The 13,048-nt window shown below is 43.0% G+C and overlaps 1 protein-coding gene across 1 annotated transcript in view; it reads right to left on the minus strand.

Annotated features, from left to right (window-relative positions):
• Bace2 (beta-secretase 2) overlaps window positions 1-13,048 on the minus strand; it is a 96,402-nt gene that overhangs the window by 35,971 nt on the left and 47,383 nt on the right. The window contains exon 3 of the mRNA XM_074072613.1: window positions 3,027-3,243. Coding sequence (XP_073928714.1) covers window positions 3,027-3,243 — 217 coding nt within the window. The remainder of the gene's footprint in view (window positions 1-3,026; window positions 3,244-13,048) is intronic.

Here is a 13,048-nt window from a genome sequence, read left to right on the forward strand (position 1 = left end):
CCATTAAGGTGCTATCAAATTGCTCAGCACCTCGCCTTGAGAGGCAGTGTGTGAACACGTGGATGCAGCCTACTGTGCAAGGTGCTGGATTCTGATCCCAACACTTTGGAGGAAGAGCTAACAGTTTCTCTTGGAGCTATGGCTGCTGCTGAAGTTTTACCCACCTCTCAGCCACCCCCATCCATCGTGCAAATGAGGGCCAACGGAGCCATGAGGACAGTGCATCGTCCTGGATGGGCCCCAGTCCTGTGACATGGCTGGGTTCTGGCAGCTGGATCCCAGCCACTGGGAAAGGAATAAACCTTGTAGGCTTTAAAAGATTTGATTATTCCCCACTGTTAAATGCCAGCAGACCTACTCTGCACTCTGCCTCTCTCAGGTGCAGCTACACATTCAGAGGGACATCCCCATTCTTCAGAAAGTCTCAAGGGGATGGGAACATTCTGCAGAAAAACTCTGAGCTGCAGGTGGGCCAGGGTTGCTGGTGGTCATGGATGACAGATTTTATTTAGACTGTGGCTTTGACAACTGGGGGACACTAGAATTAGCCACCATGGGTGGTCAGGTTGTTTTTACTTTTCTTTTTTTTTTGAAATGTGGTCTTGCTGAGCTTGAATCTGGGATCCTCCTGCATAGCTGGGATTATAGATGTGTAGCTCCAGGCCTGGTCTGGCCTGTCTGTTTTTGAGGCACACATAACAGTTAGCCATAGTGGCCTCGAAGCTGTAGGCGTCCTCTGACGCCTCTGGTTCTTAAGGAACTTGTTAAACGTGAGAACTGAAACTATAATTCTGAAAGGCAGAGTTGAGCTTGGGTAGGAATGAGATTTAATCCTTCCCAGTGATTTTTGTCTCTGCTTGTCCTATGCCAGTTTCTGTAGAGTCCTCCCTCCAGGGGCAGTCTTGGTGGAAAGGCTCTGTATTTAGGTCCCCTGCAGAATGGACTCCTTCTGCTCTCACCTCCTGAGAGGCAACAGAGCAGTGTGAACACGGCCTGGAATCGGGGCCCAGCTCCACCCCTGGCTGACCCCACGACTTGTTCCATTGTTTCCTTATCTGGGAAAGGGGAATGACAATCACCTCCCAGACCCATTCTTGGGCATCATGGGTTAGTGTGTAAAGTTCCTGACACACAGTGGAGGGTCTACTGTCATTCTGTCAAGTCATTCTTATCTAGGCCCCCAGGGTCCCAGGGTCCAGAAGGGACTTAAAAATGCACAGTTGCTGAGGACCAACCCCAAGGGAAGCTGATCCAGCAGGTGTGCTGTGGGGCCCCAGGCACCTGCAGTTTGAGATGCCCCACAGGGGTTCTGATGCAGTTTGGCAGAAAGCATCTGGGACCAATCAGGGGACTCTACACACTCTGACCATTGCAGAGTGGCCGGCCACCCTGTGTCAAGAGATATAGCGCCTAACCCAGACCACAGAGCAGGTGCTCCCAGGCACAGCCCACTCCCTACATAGCCTGACTCCTCCAACAAGGGAGTGCTCATTGTCTCAGGGAATCTGCGAAAAGATCAAAGGTCATGTAGAGAGCCTGGCACGCTCCAAAAACCACCAAAGTTGTTACTCCTGAAGTTCTACACATTACAAATTCCAGATAATTTAGGCTAACCCTAGCATCTTCAGAAATATAAAATAAATGAATCGCATTATAAATATAAATAAATAAAAATAAATAAATAAATAAATAAATAAAATCACATTCACATCTCTCACTTCCAAAGAGTCACAAAAAGATGAGATGTTTTGCCCACAGTCAGTAAAAGCAGATCCCGGAATGTAAAGTTTCCACCCGTGTGCAAATCTATTGTTTGCCCACAGTCCTGAGGACAAAGGGGCTCCTGAGCTGGTCCTCGCTCTGCAAACAGGGTGAGAACTGTGCCAGGCTCTGGGCTTTCACTCAAACACCAAAGTCCCCACATCTGTAAAATGGGGAGACGGTGGCCTTACAAGGGATGACTTGTGGAAGCATGGGCGTGGCATGACTGCACATCTTGTGATAGTCTCAACCTGCTGCGTGACAGGCTATGGGTTATTATTACTCCTTCTGCTGGGGAAGCCAAGCTGGGAGCCTTGCCCTGTCCTCTCCCACCTGCACTGTTGCTAACAGACCTGAGGTGAAACCCGTGTCCCAGACAGTGGACGAACAGTTCGTCCTTTCTAGATGGTCCTAGGCCAATGGGCCCGTTGCTCCTGCAGTTAAACTTTCTCCCATGCTGAGATGTGGCTCAAAAGTTAGGGCTGAACCAGGAAGCTAGGGAATGGTGCCCAGTGATAGGGCCAGAACAGGTGACCACTTTGCTTTTCTCAAGCACATCAACCTGCCTATCTCCAAGAGCCAGGGCACATTCCTGATGTCTAACCCACCTGCCCCCAGAGACCTTCCAGCAGGACACCCCCTGCCTGCCTCCCTATTCTGCACACCATTATTTCCTCTGGGTTGGCCTCAAGTACAAAAATTTGGAGAACATCCAGTCCTGCCATGCCCCATCCTGTAAGGGCTATGAGTGGACTTCTACCGTCTCTTGCTGGATCAGAACTACCTGGAGGGGCTGGCACCCCAGGGTACCTTCACATTCTCATTACTGCTGCCTCCACGAAGGTCCCCTGAGGTTACACAATAGCAGCATGGTCCTCTCCGCCGGGGGAGGGCACTGCTACCTGCCAAGGGCCCAGTGCCACCCACAGGCCCTTTCTTCATAAGTGTGAGAATTTCCCACATTTTCTTTTAATCCTATGCTAGTCAACACTCCTAAGGAATTTCCATAATCAACGTGACTCAGACTCTGCTAACACTTTTGAGCTATGCAAAAACTAGAACAACACAAGCTAATGCTCTGCCTTGTAGGAAGATTCAAAAAAGTGTGCCATTTACCTGAAATTGTTAAAATGCTTAGTATGTGAGCAGCAGTCTGTTTCAACCTTGAGAACCCATTGCCTGTCTCCAAGAACAGCCTGTTTGATGGCGGGTTTCAGAATCTCTTCCCATCATTTGATTCACAGGAATCCACGGATCCGCCTTACCTTGGCCAGGGTGGCATAAGCCAGTCCAAGGATTCCATTCCACTTAATGCCAGGCAAAAAGAAATTCTCAGACTCAAAAATAGTGGCAATGTTGACCAGAAAAGAACTGTTGAAGCCTTTGGGAATGGTGACGACATCCTCCCCCACCAGGCCGGTCCAGCTGCCTTGTGTGTACTTCACAGTGACGTCAAAGTCCTTGGGGCGGTAGGTGCTGGACCTGCCCAAGGAAAAGAAAAGCCATTGTATTCTGTCCAGGAAGCCATGTTTGCTGTTTCCTTGTGGTGCTGGGGACCAAACCCAAGACCTGGTGCATGCTGGTAAGCGCTCTGTCACCAGCTTTAAGTCTAGCCCTTGAACTCATGTTCTCTGAACCATCATGGTCATTGTGGTCCATCAGCTGTCCTAGTGGTGTCTGTATTGATAAAGTAGCACTTCTCCCCAGGCACAATCACTAAGACTTTTTTAACGTGGGAGGGACACATGGCTGTTAACGCATAGCCCTTGGGTTTAATTCTCCCCCATGCTCAAGCCAAACCCCAGAAGTCAGGTGCCTCACTTCAGCACTTTGGCCTTTGAAGGACACCACCAGGACTGGGCACCTGCTGATCCTTTCTTGCTTAGCAGGGACACTGGGATGCTGCTCTGTGGCACAGCAAAGCGCTGGCAGCCTAGAAGGAGCCTCCACCAGCTTGGCCCAGGAGCAACTGAGGTCTTCATTCATATATCTGTCCTGTGTGCAAGGACCAGGCAAGGTCCATCCTCAGGACTCTGTCTCTGTGACAGGCCCTCTTAAGGCTCTTCCTTGCAGCTTCAAAGCTGATACACATATCAAAGTCAAAACAGATGATGAACCCTGATGACATGGTAGTACAAAGCACCATGATGTTAGAAACCAGAACTCAAGATACTCCAGAGGGAAAGAGTTACTGACAGAATGACACCAGCAAGGCCAGGTACTGGTCAAGCTGGTGAAATCCTGTCCTTTTGAGGTTTGTCTTCTAGCAAAGAAAGACAGTACCCATACATAAAGTTTCAGGCAGTGAGGAGCGAATGGGAGCTACCCAGGATAAGGGAGAGCAAGTTGCATGGTGGTTGGAGAGGTCTCTCTGGTAGAAGGCCATTTGTATGACACCTGAATGACAATCATGAGCCTCTCTGGGAGGGGCATACTGGAGAGAGGACAGCGAGTGTCAAGGCCCTGGAGTGCCCAATCCCCTGAGGTTACTCTCACACCCACATGAGTTTGAAAACTCTGCTACAGGAAAGGACTCCAGGAACACATCCAGGTAGTATCTGGGCATTCAAACCAATCCCCCACCCCATGAAACAACCAAATTTGTAAGATCATGGTCAGTCAGCAAGTGGGGGGCGGTACTTGGATTTGAAGTCAAAGCCTTGCACTTGCTAGGGAGGAACTCTAAGTTTCTGTTTTTCTGAGACAAGGTTTTGCTGTGGAGCCCAGTGTCCCCTTAAACTTGTAATCCTCCTTTCTAAGCCTCCCAAGTGTAAGGATTACAGTCATGAACCACCATACCTGGCTTCACTGTCTTAAAATTAAGTCTGCACAACACTAACACAAAAGGAGTAGGTCTCTGTTGCAGGAATCATGAGCTAGTGAATCCTTTTAGGGTCAGGGACAAGCTAAGGGAGACATTATATGACTTTTTATTTATGTTCTTACTTTTATAAATGTCTTTAACTCACTTTACACTTCTGAGTGTCTAATCCTCACAGCACAACTGGGAAACAGACAGGAGTTCGAGTACAAAGATGGTCATTATGTTTTATTTGTAACAGCAAATAGCTGGAAACTACCTACACACCCAGTAAAAAGGAGATGGTTCACTAACTTACATTGCATCCAGGTGACAGATTAGTAGCAATGACAAATGACAATGACAAATGATTCTTATGAAAAATTTTCTTAAGTAACAGGGAAAAAAATTCAGTCAAAAGAAAACTTTGTACATGTGGCAGAATATTCTTCAAATCTATTTATTACAGACAAATATTAGCAATGGTGTCACACAAAGTGAATGTTTTCTGTGGGCACAAATGTCCCAAGAATGGGCAGGCAGAGGGAGAGGCTGGCTCACAGAGTTCCAATCACCCTATCAGAAATTACCCTGTCACATGCATAGTCAGGACTTTGGGGCATAGCTATTTGAGGCTGGGATGAGAGCTTTACTTTTTGGTAGTACTGGGACTTGAACTCAGGCCCTCACACTTGCTAAGCAGGTGTGCTCTACCACTTGAGCCACTCCACCAGCCCTTGAGATCGAGCTGAAAGCCAACTTTTAGTGCTGATGCAAATTCAGATTGCCAGGCACACAGGAAGGAAGGAACATGCACATTGAATAGCAAGAAAAATACTGAATAATTTACTCTTTTTGATAATTTGTGGTCATTCCTCAAGTTCAGAAGTACACCACGAAAAGAAGGGCAATACAATAAAAAGAAAAAGAAAAGAAGAAAAAGAAGAAGTGGAGATTCCAAGATGGCAGCTAGAGGGAGGAAGCAGAAAGCGTGCTTCCCAAAGTAAAATCTTGGAGAGACGCTGGAGAAACACCTTGCAGGAAAAACCACCAAGAAGAGGCAAAACTCCAACACCTCCACACCCCCCAGCCCACGCATAGCATCTCCACTCCACGTTAAATGGAGAAACCAGGAGGGCTCCTGTGCCGCCAGATGCCAGGTCCAACCGGCTCGAGAGAAGCAGACCACCAGGTGAGCTAAGTGGCATGCAGTACTCCCACAAACAACCCTGGGCCAGATCAGAATAGCCCCCTGGACAGACTGACCCCCACCCAGGCAAAAAAGAGAAAAAAACCAAACTGAATAATAAATAACAACAAAAAAAGACATGTAGTAAAGAGGGCGGGGCGCCCTGAGGGCTGAAGAGGGAGGGAGGGGCAATCCCTCACGGAACTGTGGATGGACGGGCTGGCCTGAGAGGGCAGGAGTGGTGGCCCCCGCCCAGCAACCAGGAGTGGGAAAGCTTGTAAAAGTGGTGGTAGGAGGAAAACTCTACTGGAAAGTGGGGAATGGGCACCTCCCATGTAAGCTGTAAATAAACATGCCGGGCCAGAAAGAGCGGGTGTAGCGTCACCTCCCCCAGTGTGCTTGGAAAGAGGAAAGCTTACAGCAGTGGCGGTCACAGGAGAACTCTAAATAAACAAAGGCTGCAGGGCCAGGTGAGTGTAAGCTCACTCCTGAGAGCTGCATAAATAAAGCCTCCAGCAACAGCAGGCTGACAGTAGTGGGCAGGTAAGCTGCAGCCTCAGATAGACATTCACAGACCTGTCTCCAGACTTTTTTTTTTCTTTTTTTCTATTCCTTTGATGAGACAATGACTGAACTAGAACTGGAAGCTGAAGGACTAACTGAAACTGTACTGCATTTGAACTTGGGATATTTTGTTTTGTTTTATTTTTGTTTTTTGTTTTTTTCCTCTTTGAAGAGACAACGACAGAACTACTTCGGAGACACCATCTCCAGGATTGGAGGCTGAGGGACTAACACCAAAATTATTAAGACTGAAACTTTATTGCATTTGAACTTGGGGATTTTTTAAAATCCTCTCTCTGTCTCTCTAACGCCTATTTAGCTTACTGTTGATTAGTACACTATCTCTCTCTGTTTATTTCTTTGGCACTGGTTTTTTTGTTGTTGTTTGTTTCTCTTGGCTTTTTTTAGTTGTTTGTTTCTTTGTTTTTCCCTTTATCTTTACCTACTTTGCTTTCTCTCTCCTCTCACCCTTCCATTCTAGATATCACCATTGTTATTATTACAAGCTAGAAAATACTTAATTGCACACCGTACAGGGACAGTAACAATAGCAAAGGCAATGATGGGAAGACAGAAAAAAGAGGGAAACCAGTTTCCCCCCAATAATAAATTAGTACAGAAACCAGAGGGAAGTGAAGAAAACAGATACTCAGATCCAGACTCCAACAAAACAAAGATAAACTATGCCAAAGAACCCAAAGAAGCCCACAAGAACAATCTGAAAGAAGAAATCCTTCAAGTAATCAATGAGAATTTTATAGAGATGATACTGGATAGGGTCAACCAAAATGTACAGGAGACACTCAAGAAATTCCAAGACAACAAAAATACAGAATTTGAGAAAGCACAAGAAGAAATAAAAGAAACTATAGAAGCACTGTATAAACACCAAAGTGAAACAAAGAACACAATAAATAAAGAGATAAACAAACTCAGGACGAAAATAGACAATATTAAAGACAAAGGGACTCAGGATATGGAAAACCTCAGAAAAAAGAACGAAACAGAATTGCAAAACAAAATGGAAGGCCAATCCAGCAGAATAGAACAAACAGAAGACAGAATCTCAGAACTTGAAGATGAAATGGTAATTAAAGGAAAAACCAAAGAACTATTAATTAAACAACTCAAGACCTGTGAAACGAAAATGCAAGAACTCACCGACTCCATCAAAAGACCAAACCTGAGAATCATGGGCATCGAAGAAGGAGAAGAGGTGCAAGCGAAGGGAATGCATAATACATCAACAAAATAATAACAGAAAATTTCCCAAATCTAAAGAAATCTATGCCCATACAGACACAAGAGGCCTCCAGAACACCAAACAGACCAGATCAAAATAGAACTACCCCACGGCATATTATCATTAAAACAACAAGTACAGAGACCCGAGAAAGAATATTGAAGGCTGTAAGAGAGAAAAAACAAGTAACATACAAAGGTAAACCCATCAAAATCACAGCAGACTTCTCAACAGAAACATTAAAAGCAAGAAGAGCGTGGGGTGAGATCTTCCGGGCATTGAATGAAAATAACTTCAACCCCAGGATACTCTACCCAGCAAAACTATCATTCAAAATAGATGGAGCAATAAAAGTCTTCCATGATAAGCAGAAACTAAAACAATATGTGACCACAAAGCCACCACTACAAAAGATTCTTCAAGGGATTCTGAACACAGAAAGTGAAACCCAACATAACCATGAAAAGACAGGCAGCACCAAACTACAGGAGAAGAAAAAGCAAGAAAGTAGAGAGTAACCTCAACTTAGGTACACACAATCAAACCTTCAAATAACTAAGACAACTAAATAACAGGAATCACCACATACCTATCAGTACTGATGCTTCATGTTAACGGACTTAATTCACCCATCAAAAGGCACCGCTTGACAAAATGGATTAAAAAGAAAGATCCAACAATTTGTTGCTTACAGGAGACCCATCTCACCGACAGAAATAAGCATAGGCTTAGGATGAAAGGCTGGAAGAAGATTTACCAAGCCAATGGCCTCCAAAAACAGGCAGGTATAGCAATGCTTATCTCTGACAAAGTAGACTTCAAACCTACATTGATCAAATGAGATAAAGAAGGAAATTCCATACTAATAAAAGGGGAAATAGACCAAAAGGAAATAACAATTATCAACCTATATGCACCCAATGTCAACGCACCCAATTTCATCAAACATACCCTGAAGGACCTAAAAGCATATATTAACTCCAACACAGTGCTCGTGGGAGACTTTAACACCCCATTATCATCAATAGATAGGTCATCCACAAAGAATCAATAAAGAAATCCTAGATCTAAAATATACCATAGATCAAATGGACCTACTTGATGTCTACAGAACATTTCATCCAACTTCTACACAATATACATTCTTCTCAGCACTCCATGGAACCTTCTTCAAAATAGATCATATCCTAGGGCACAAAGCAAGCCTCAGCAAATATAAGAAAACAGAAATTATACCATGCATACTATCTGATCACAATGCAATAAAACTAGAACTCAACAATAAGAATAAAGACAAAAAATATGCAAACAGCTGGAAACTGAATAACTCATTGCTTAATGAACAATGGGTTATTGATGAAATAAAAGGAAATTAAAAAGTTCCTGGAAGTCAATGAAAATGAAAACACAACCTACCGGAACCTATGGGACACAGCTAAGGCAGTCCTGAGAGGAAAGTTTATAGCCATGAGTGCATATATTAAAAAGACTGAAAGATCTCAAATCAATGACCTAATAATACATCTGAAACTCCTAGAAAAACAAGAACAAGCAAATCCCCCCAAAAACAGGAGAGAAATAATAAAAATTAGAGCTGAAATCAATGAAATAGAAACCAAAAAAACCATACAAGGAATTAATGAAACAAAAAGTTGGTTCTTTGAAAAAATAAACAAGATCGATAGACCCCTGGTGAACCTGACTAAAATGAGGAGAAAAAAGATCCAAATTAGTAGAATCAGGAATGCAAAAGGAGAGATAACAACAAACACCATGGAAGTCCAGAAATCATCAGAGACTACTTTGAGAACCTTATTCAAATAAATAAATTCAAAAATCTTAAAGAAATGGACAGATTTCTAGATACATATGATCATCCAAAACTGAACCAAGAGGACATTAATCACCTGAATAGACCTATAACACAAAATGAAATTGAAGCAGCAATCAAGAGTCTCCCCAAAAAGAAAAGTCCAGGACCTGATGGATTTTCTGCTGAATTCTATCAGACCTTTAAAGAAGAACTGATACCAACCCTCCTTAAACTGTTCCACGAAATAGAAATGGAAGGAAAACTGCCAAACACATTTTATGAAGACATTATTACACTTATCCCAAAACCAGGCAAAGACACCTCCAAAAAGGAGAACTATAGGCCAATCTCCTTAATGAACATTGATGCAAAAATCCTCAACAAAATAATGGCAAACCGAATTCAGCAACACATCAAAAAGATTATTCACCACACCAAGTAGGCTTCATCCCAGGGATGCAGGGGTGGTTCAACATACGAAAATCAATAAACGTAATAAACCACATTAACAGAAGCAAAGACAAAAACCACTTGATCATCTCAATAGATGCAGAAAAAGCCTTTGATGAGATCCAACACCATTTCACGATAAAAGCTCTAAGAAAACTAGGAATAGAAGGAAAGTTCCTCAACATCATAAAAGCTATAGATGACAAACCTACAGCCAGCATTATACTTAATGGAGAAAAACTGAAACCATTCCCTCTAAAATCAGGAAGTAGACAAGGAAGCCCACTATCTCCACTCCTATTCAACATAGTACTGGAATTCCTAGCCAGAGCAATTAGGCAAGAGGAAGGAATAAAAGGAATACAAATAGGTAAAGAAACTGTCAAAATATCCCTATTTGCAGACGACATGATCCTATACCTTAAAGACCCAAAAAACTCTACTCAGAAGCTCCCAGGCACCATCCATAGCTATAGCAAGGTAACAGGATATAAAATCAACATAGAAAAATCATTAGCATTTCTATACACTAACAATGAGCAAACGGAAAAAGAATGTATGAAAACAATTCCATTTACAATAGCATCAAACAAAATCAAATACCTAGGTGTAAACCTAACAAAAGATGTGAAAGACCTCTACAAGGAAAACTATACACTTCTGAAGAAAGAGATTGAGGAAGACTATAGAAAGTGGAGAGATCTCCCATGCTCATGGATTTGTAGAATCAACATAGTAAAAATGTCGATACTCCCAAAAGTAATCTACATTTTTAATGCAATTCCCATCAAAATTCCAATGACATTCATTAAAGAGATTGAAAAATCTACTGTTAAATTTATATGGAAACACAAGAGGCCACGAATAGCCAAGGCAATACTCAGTCAAAAGAACAATGCAGGAGGTATCACAATACCTGACTTCAAACTATATTACAAAGCAATAACAATAAAAACAGCATGGTACCGGCACAAAAACAGACATGAAGACCCATGGAACAGAATAGAGGACCCAGATATGAAGCCACACAACTACAACCAACTTGTCTTTGACAAAGGCGCTAAAAATATACGATGGAGAAATAGCAGCCTCTTCAACAAAAACTGCTGGGAAAACTGGTTAGCAGTCTGCAAAAAACTGAAACTAGATCCACGTATATCACCCTATACCAATATTAACTCAAAATGGATCGAGGATCTTAATATCAGACCCCAAACTCTAAAGTTGATACAGGAAAGAGTAGGAACTACTCTAGAGTTAGTAGGTATAGGCAAGAACTTTCTCAATGAAACCCCAGCAGCACAGCAACTAAGAGATAGCATAGATAAATGGGACCTCATAAAACTAAAAAGCTTCTGTTCATCAAAAGAAATGGTCTCTAAACTGAAGAGAACACCCACAGAGTGGGAGAAAATATTTGCCAGCTACTCATCAGACAAAGGACTGATAATCAGAATACATAGGGAATTTAAAAAAAATAGAAATAAGGGCAAAATAGTTTCTGCTGGGTATTGGGGGGGGGGAGAGGGAGGGGGCGGAGTGGGTGGTAAGGGAGAGGGTGGGGGCAGGGGGGAGAAATGAACCAAGCCTTGTATGCACATATGAATAATAAAAGAAAAATGAAAAAATAAAATAAATAAATAAGAAACTAAATTCTCCCAAAACTAATGAACCAATAAAGAAATGGGCAAGTGAACTAAACAGAACTTTCTCAAAAGAAGAAATTCAAATGGCCAAAAAACACATGAAAAAATGCTCACCATCTCTAGCAATAAAGGAAATGCAAATTAAAACCACACTAAGATTCCACCTCACCCCTGTTAGAATAGCCATCATCAGCAACACCACCAACAACAGGTGTTGGCGAGGATGCAGGGAAAAAGGAACCCTCTTACACTGCTGGTGGGAATGTAGACTAGTACAACCACTCTGGAAAAAAATTTGGAGGCTACTTAAAAAGCTAGACATTGATCTACCATTTGATCCAGCAATACCACTCTTGGGGATATACCCAAAAGACTGTGACACAGGTGACTCCAGAGGCACCCGCACACCCATGTTTATTGCGGCACTATTCACAATAGCCAAGTTATGGAAACAGCCAAGATGCCCCACCACCGACAAATGGATTAAGAAAATGTGGTATCTATACACAATGGAATTTTATGCAGCCATGAAGAAGAATGAAATGTTATCATTCGCTGGTAAATGGATGGAACTGGAGAACATTATTGTAAGTGAGATTAGCCTGGCCCAAAAGACCAAAAATCCTATGTTCTCCCTCATATGTGGACATTAGATCAAGGGCAAACACAACAAGGGGACTGGACTTTGAGCACATGATAAAAGCGAGAGCACACAAGGGAGGGGTGAGGATAGATAAGACACCTAAAAAATTAGCTAGCATTTGTTGCCCTTAACGCAGAGAAACTAAAGTAGATACCTTAAAAGCAACTGAGGCCAATAGGAGAAGGGGACCAGGAACTAGAGAAAAGGTGAGATCAAAAAGAATTAACCTAGAAGGTAACACCCACGCACAGGAAATCAATGTGAGTCAATGCCCTGTGTAGCTATCCTTATCTCAACCAGCAAAAACCCTTGTTCCTTCATATTATTGCTTATACTCTCTCTACAACAAAATTAGAAATAAGGGCAAAACAGTTTCTACCTGGTAGCAAGGGGTTGGGGGGGGAAGGGAGGAGTTTATATGAATAAAATTAAAAAAAAACATTTACATGTATTTATTAAAGAGAATAAAAAGGTGAGCTTTACGTAACTGGGAAAAAAAAAAAAAGAAGTACATCATGGCTCAGACCTTGAAACACTTGCAGAACAGCTCTGTGCAGGAGTTGACACACTTTTTCTATGAAGGGCCAGAAAATAAACGCTCCGGCCTGTGTGCACCGTATTATCTCTGTTAGAACCATGCTACTCAGCTCTGTGACCGCAACGCAGAAGCAGCCACCGACGACCCAGAAGTAAATGTGCACAGACAGATTTCCAAAGCCAGCAGCAGGTAGAATTTGGCCTCTTGGCTGCAGTTTGCCAGCCCTGGTCTAGTAGATCCACTCCCCCACTACTGTCAAAGTTCTACGACTGTCCTTTAAAGAGATGTTTTATTTTCACTCCTTCCTGGCCCCAGAATAAGAACCTGTGCTGACCTGGATGTCCATGTACCACGTCCTTCAGAGTTTCTGGCCTGGGTGGCCGGTCCTTACAGGGCACGAT

Source organism: Castor canadensis, chromosome 5, assembly GCF_047511655.1.
Source record: "Castor canadensis chromosome 5, mCasCan1.hap1v2, whole genome shotgun sequence".
Lineage (NCBI taxonomy): Eukaryota > Metazoa > Chordata > Mammalia > Rodentia > Castoridae > Castor > Castor canadensis.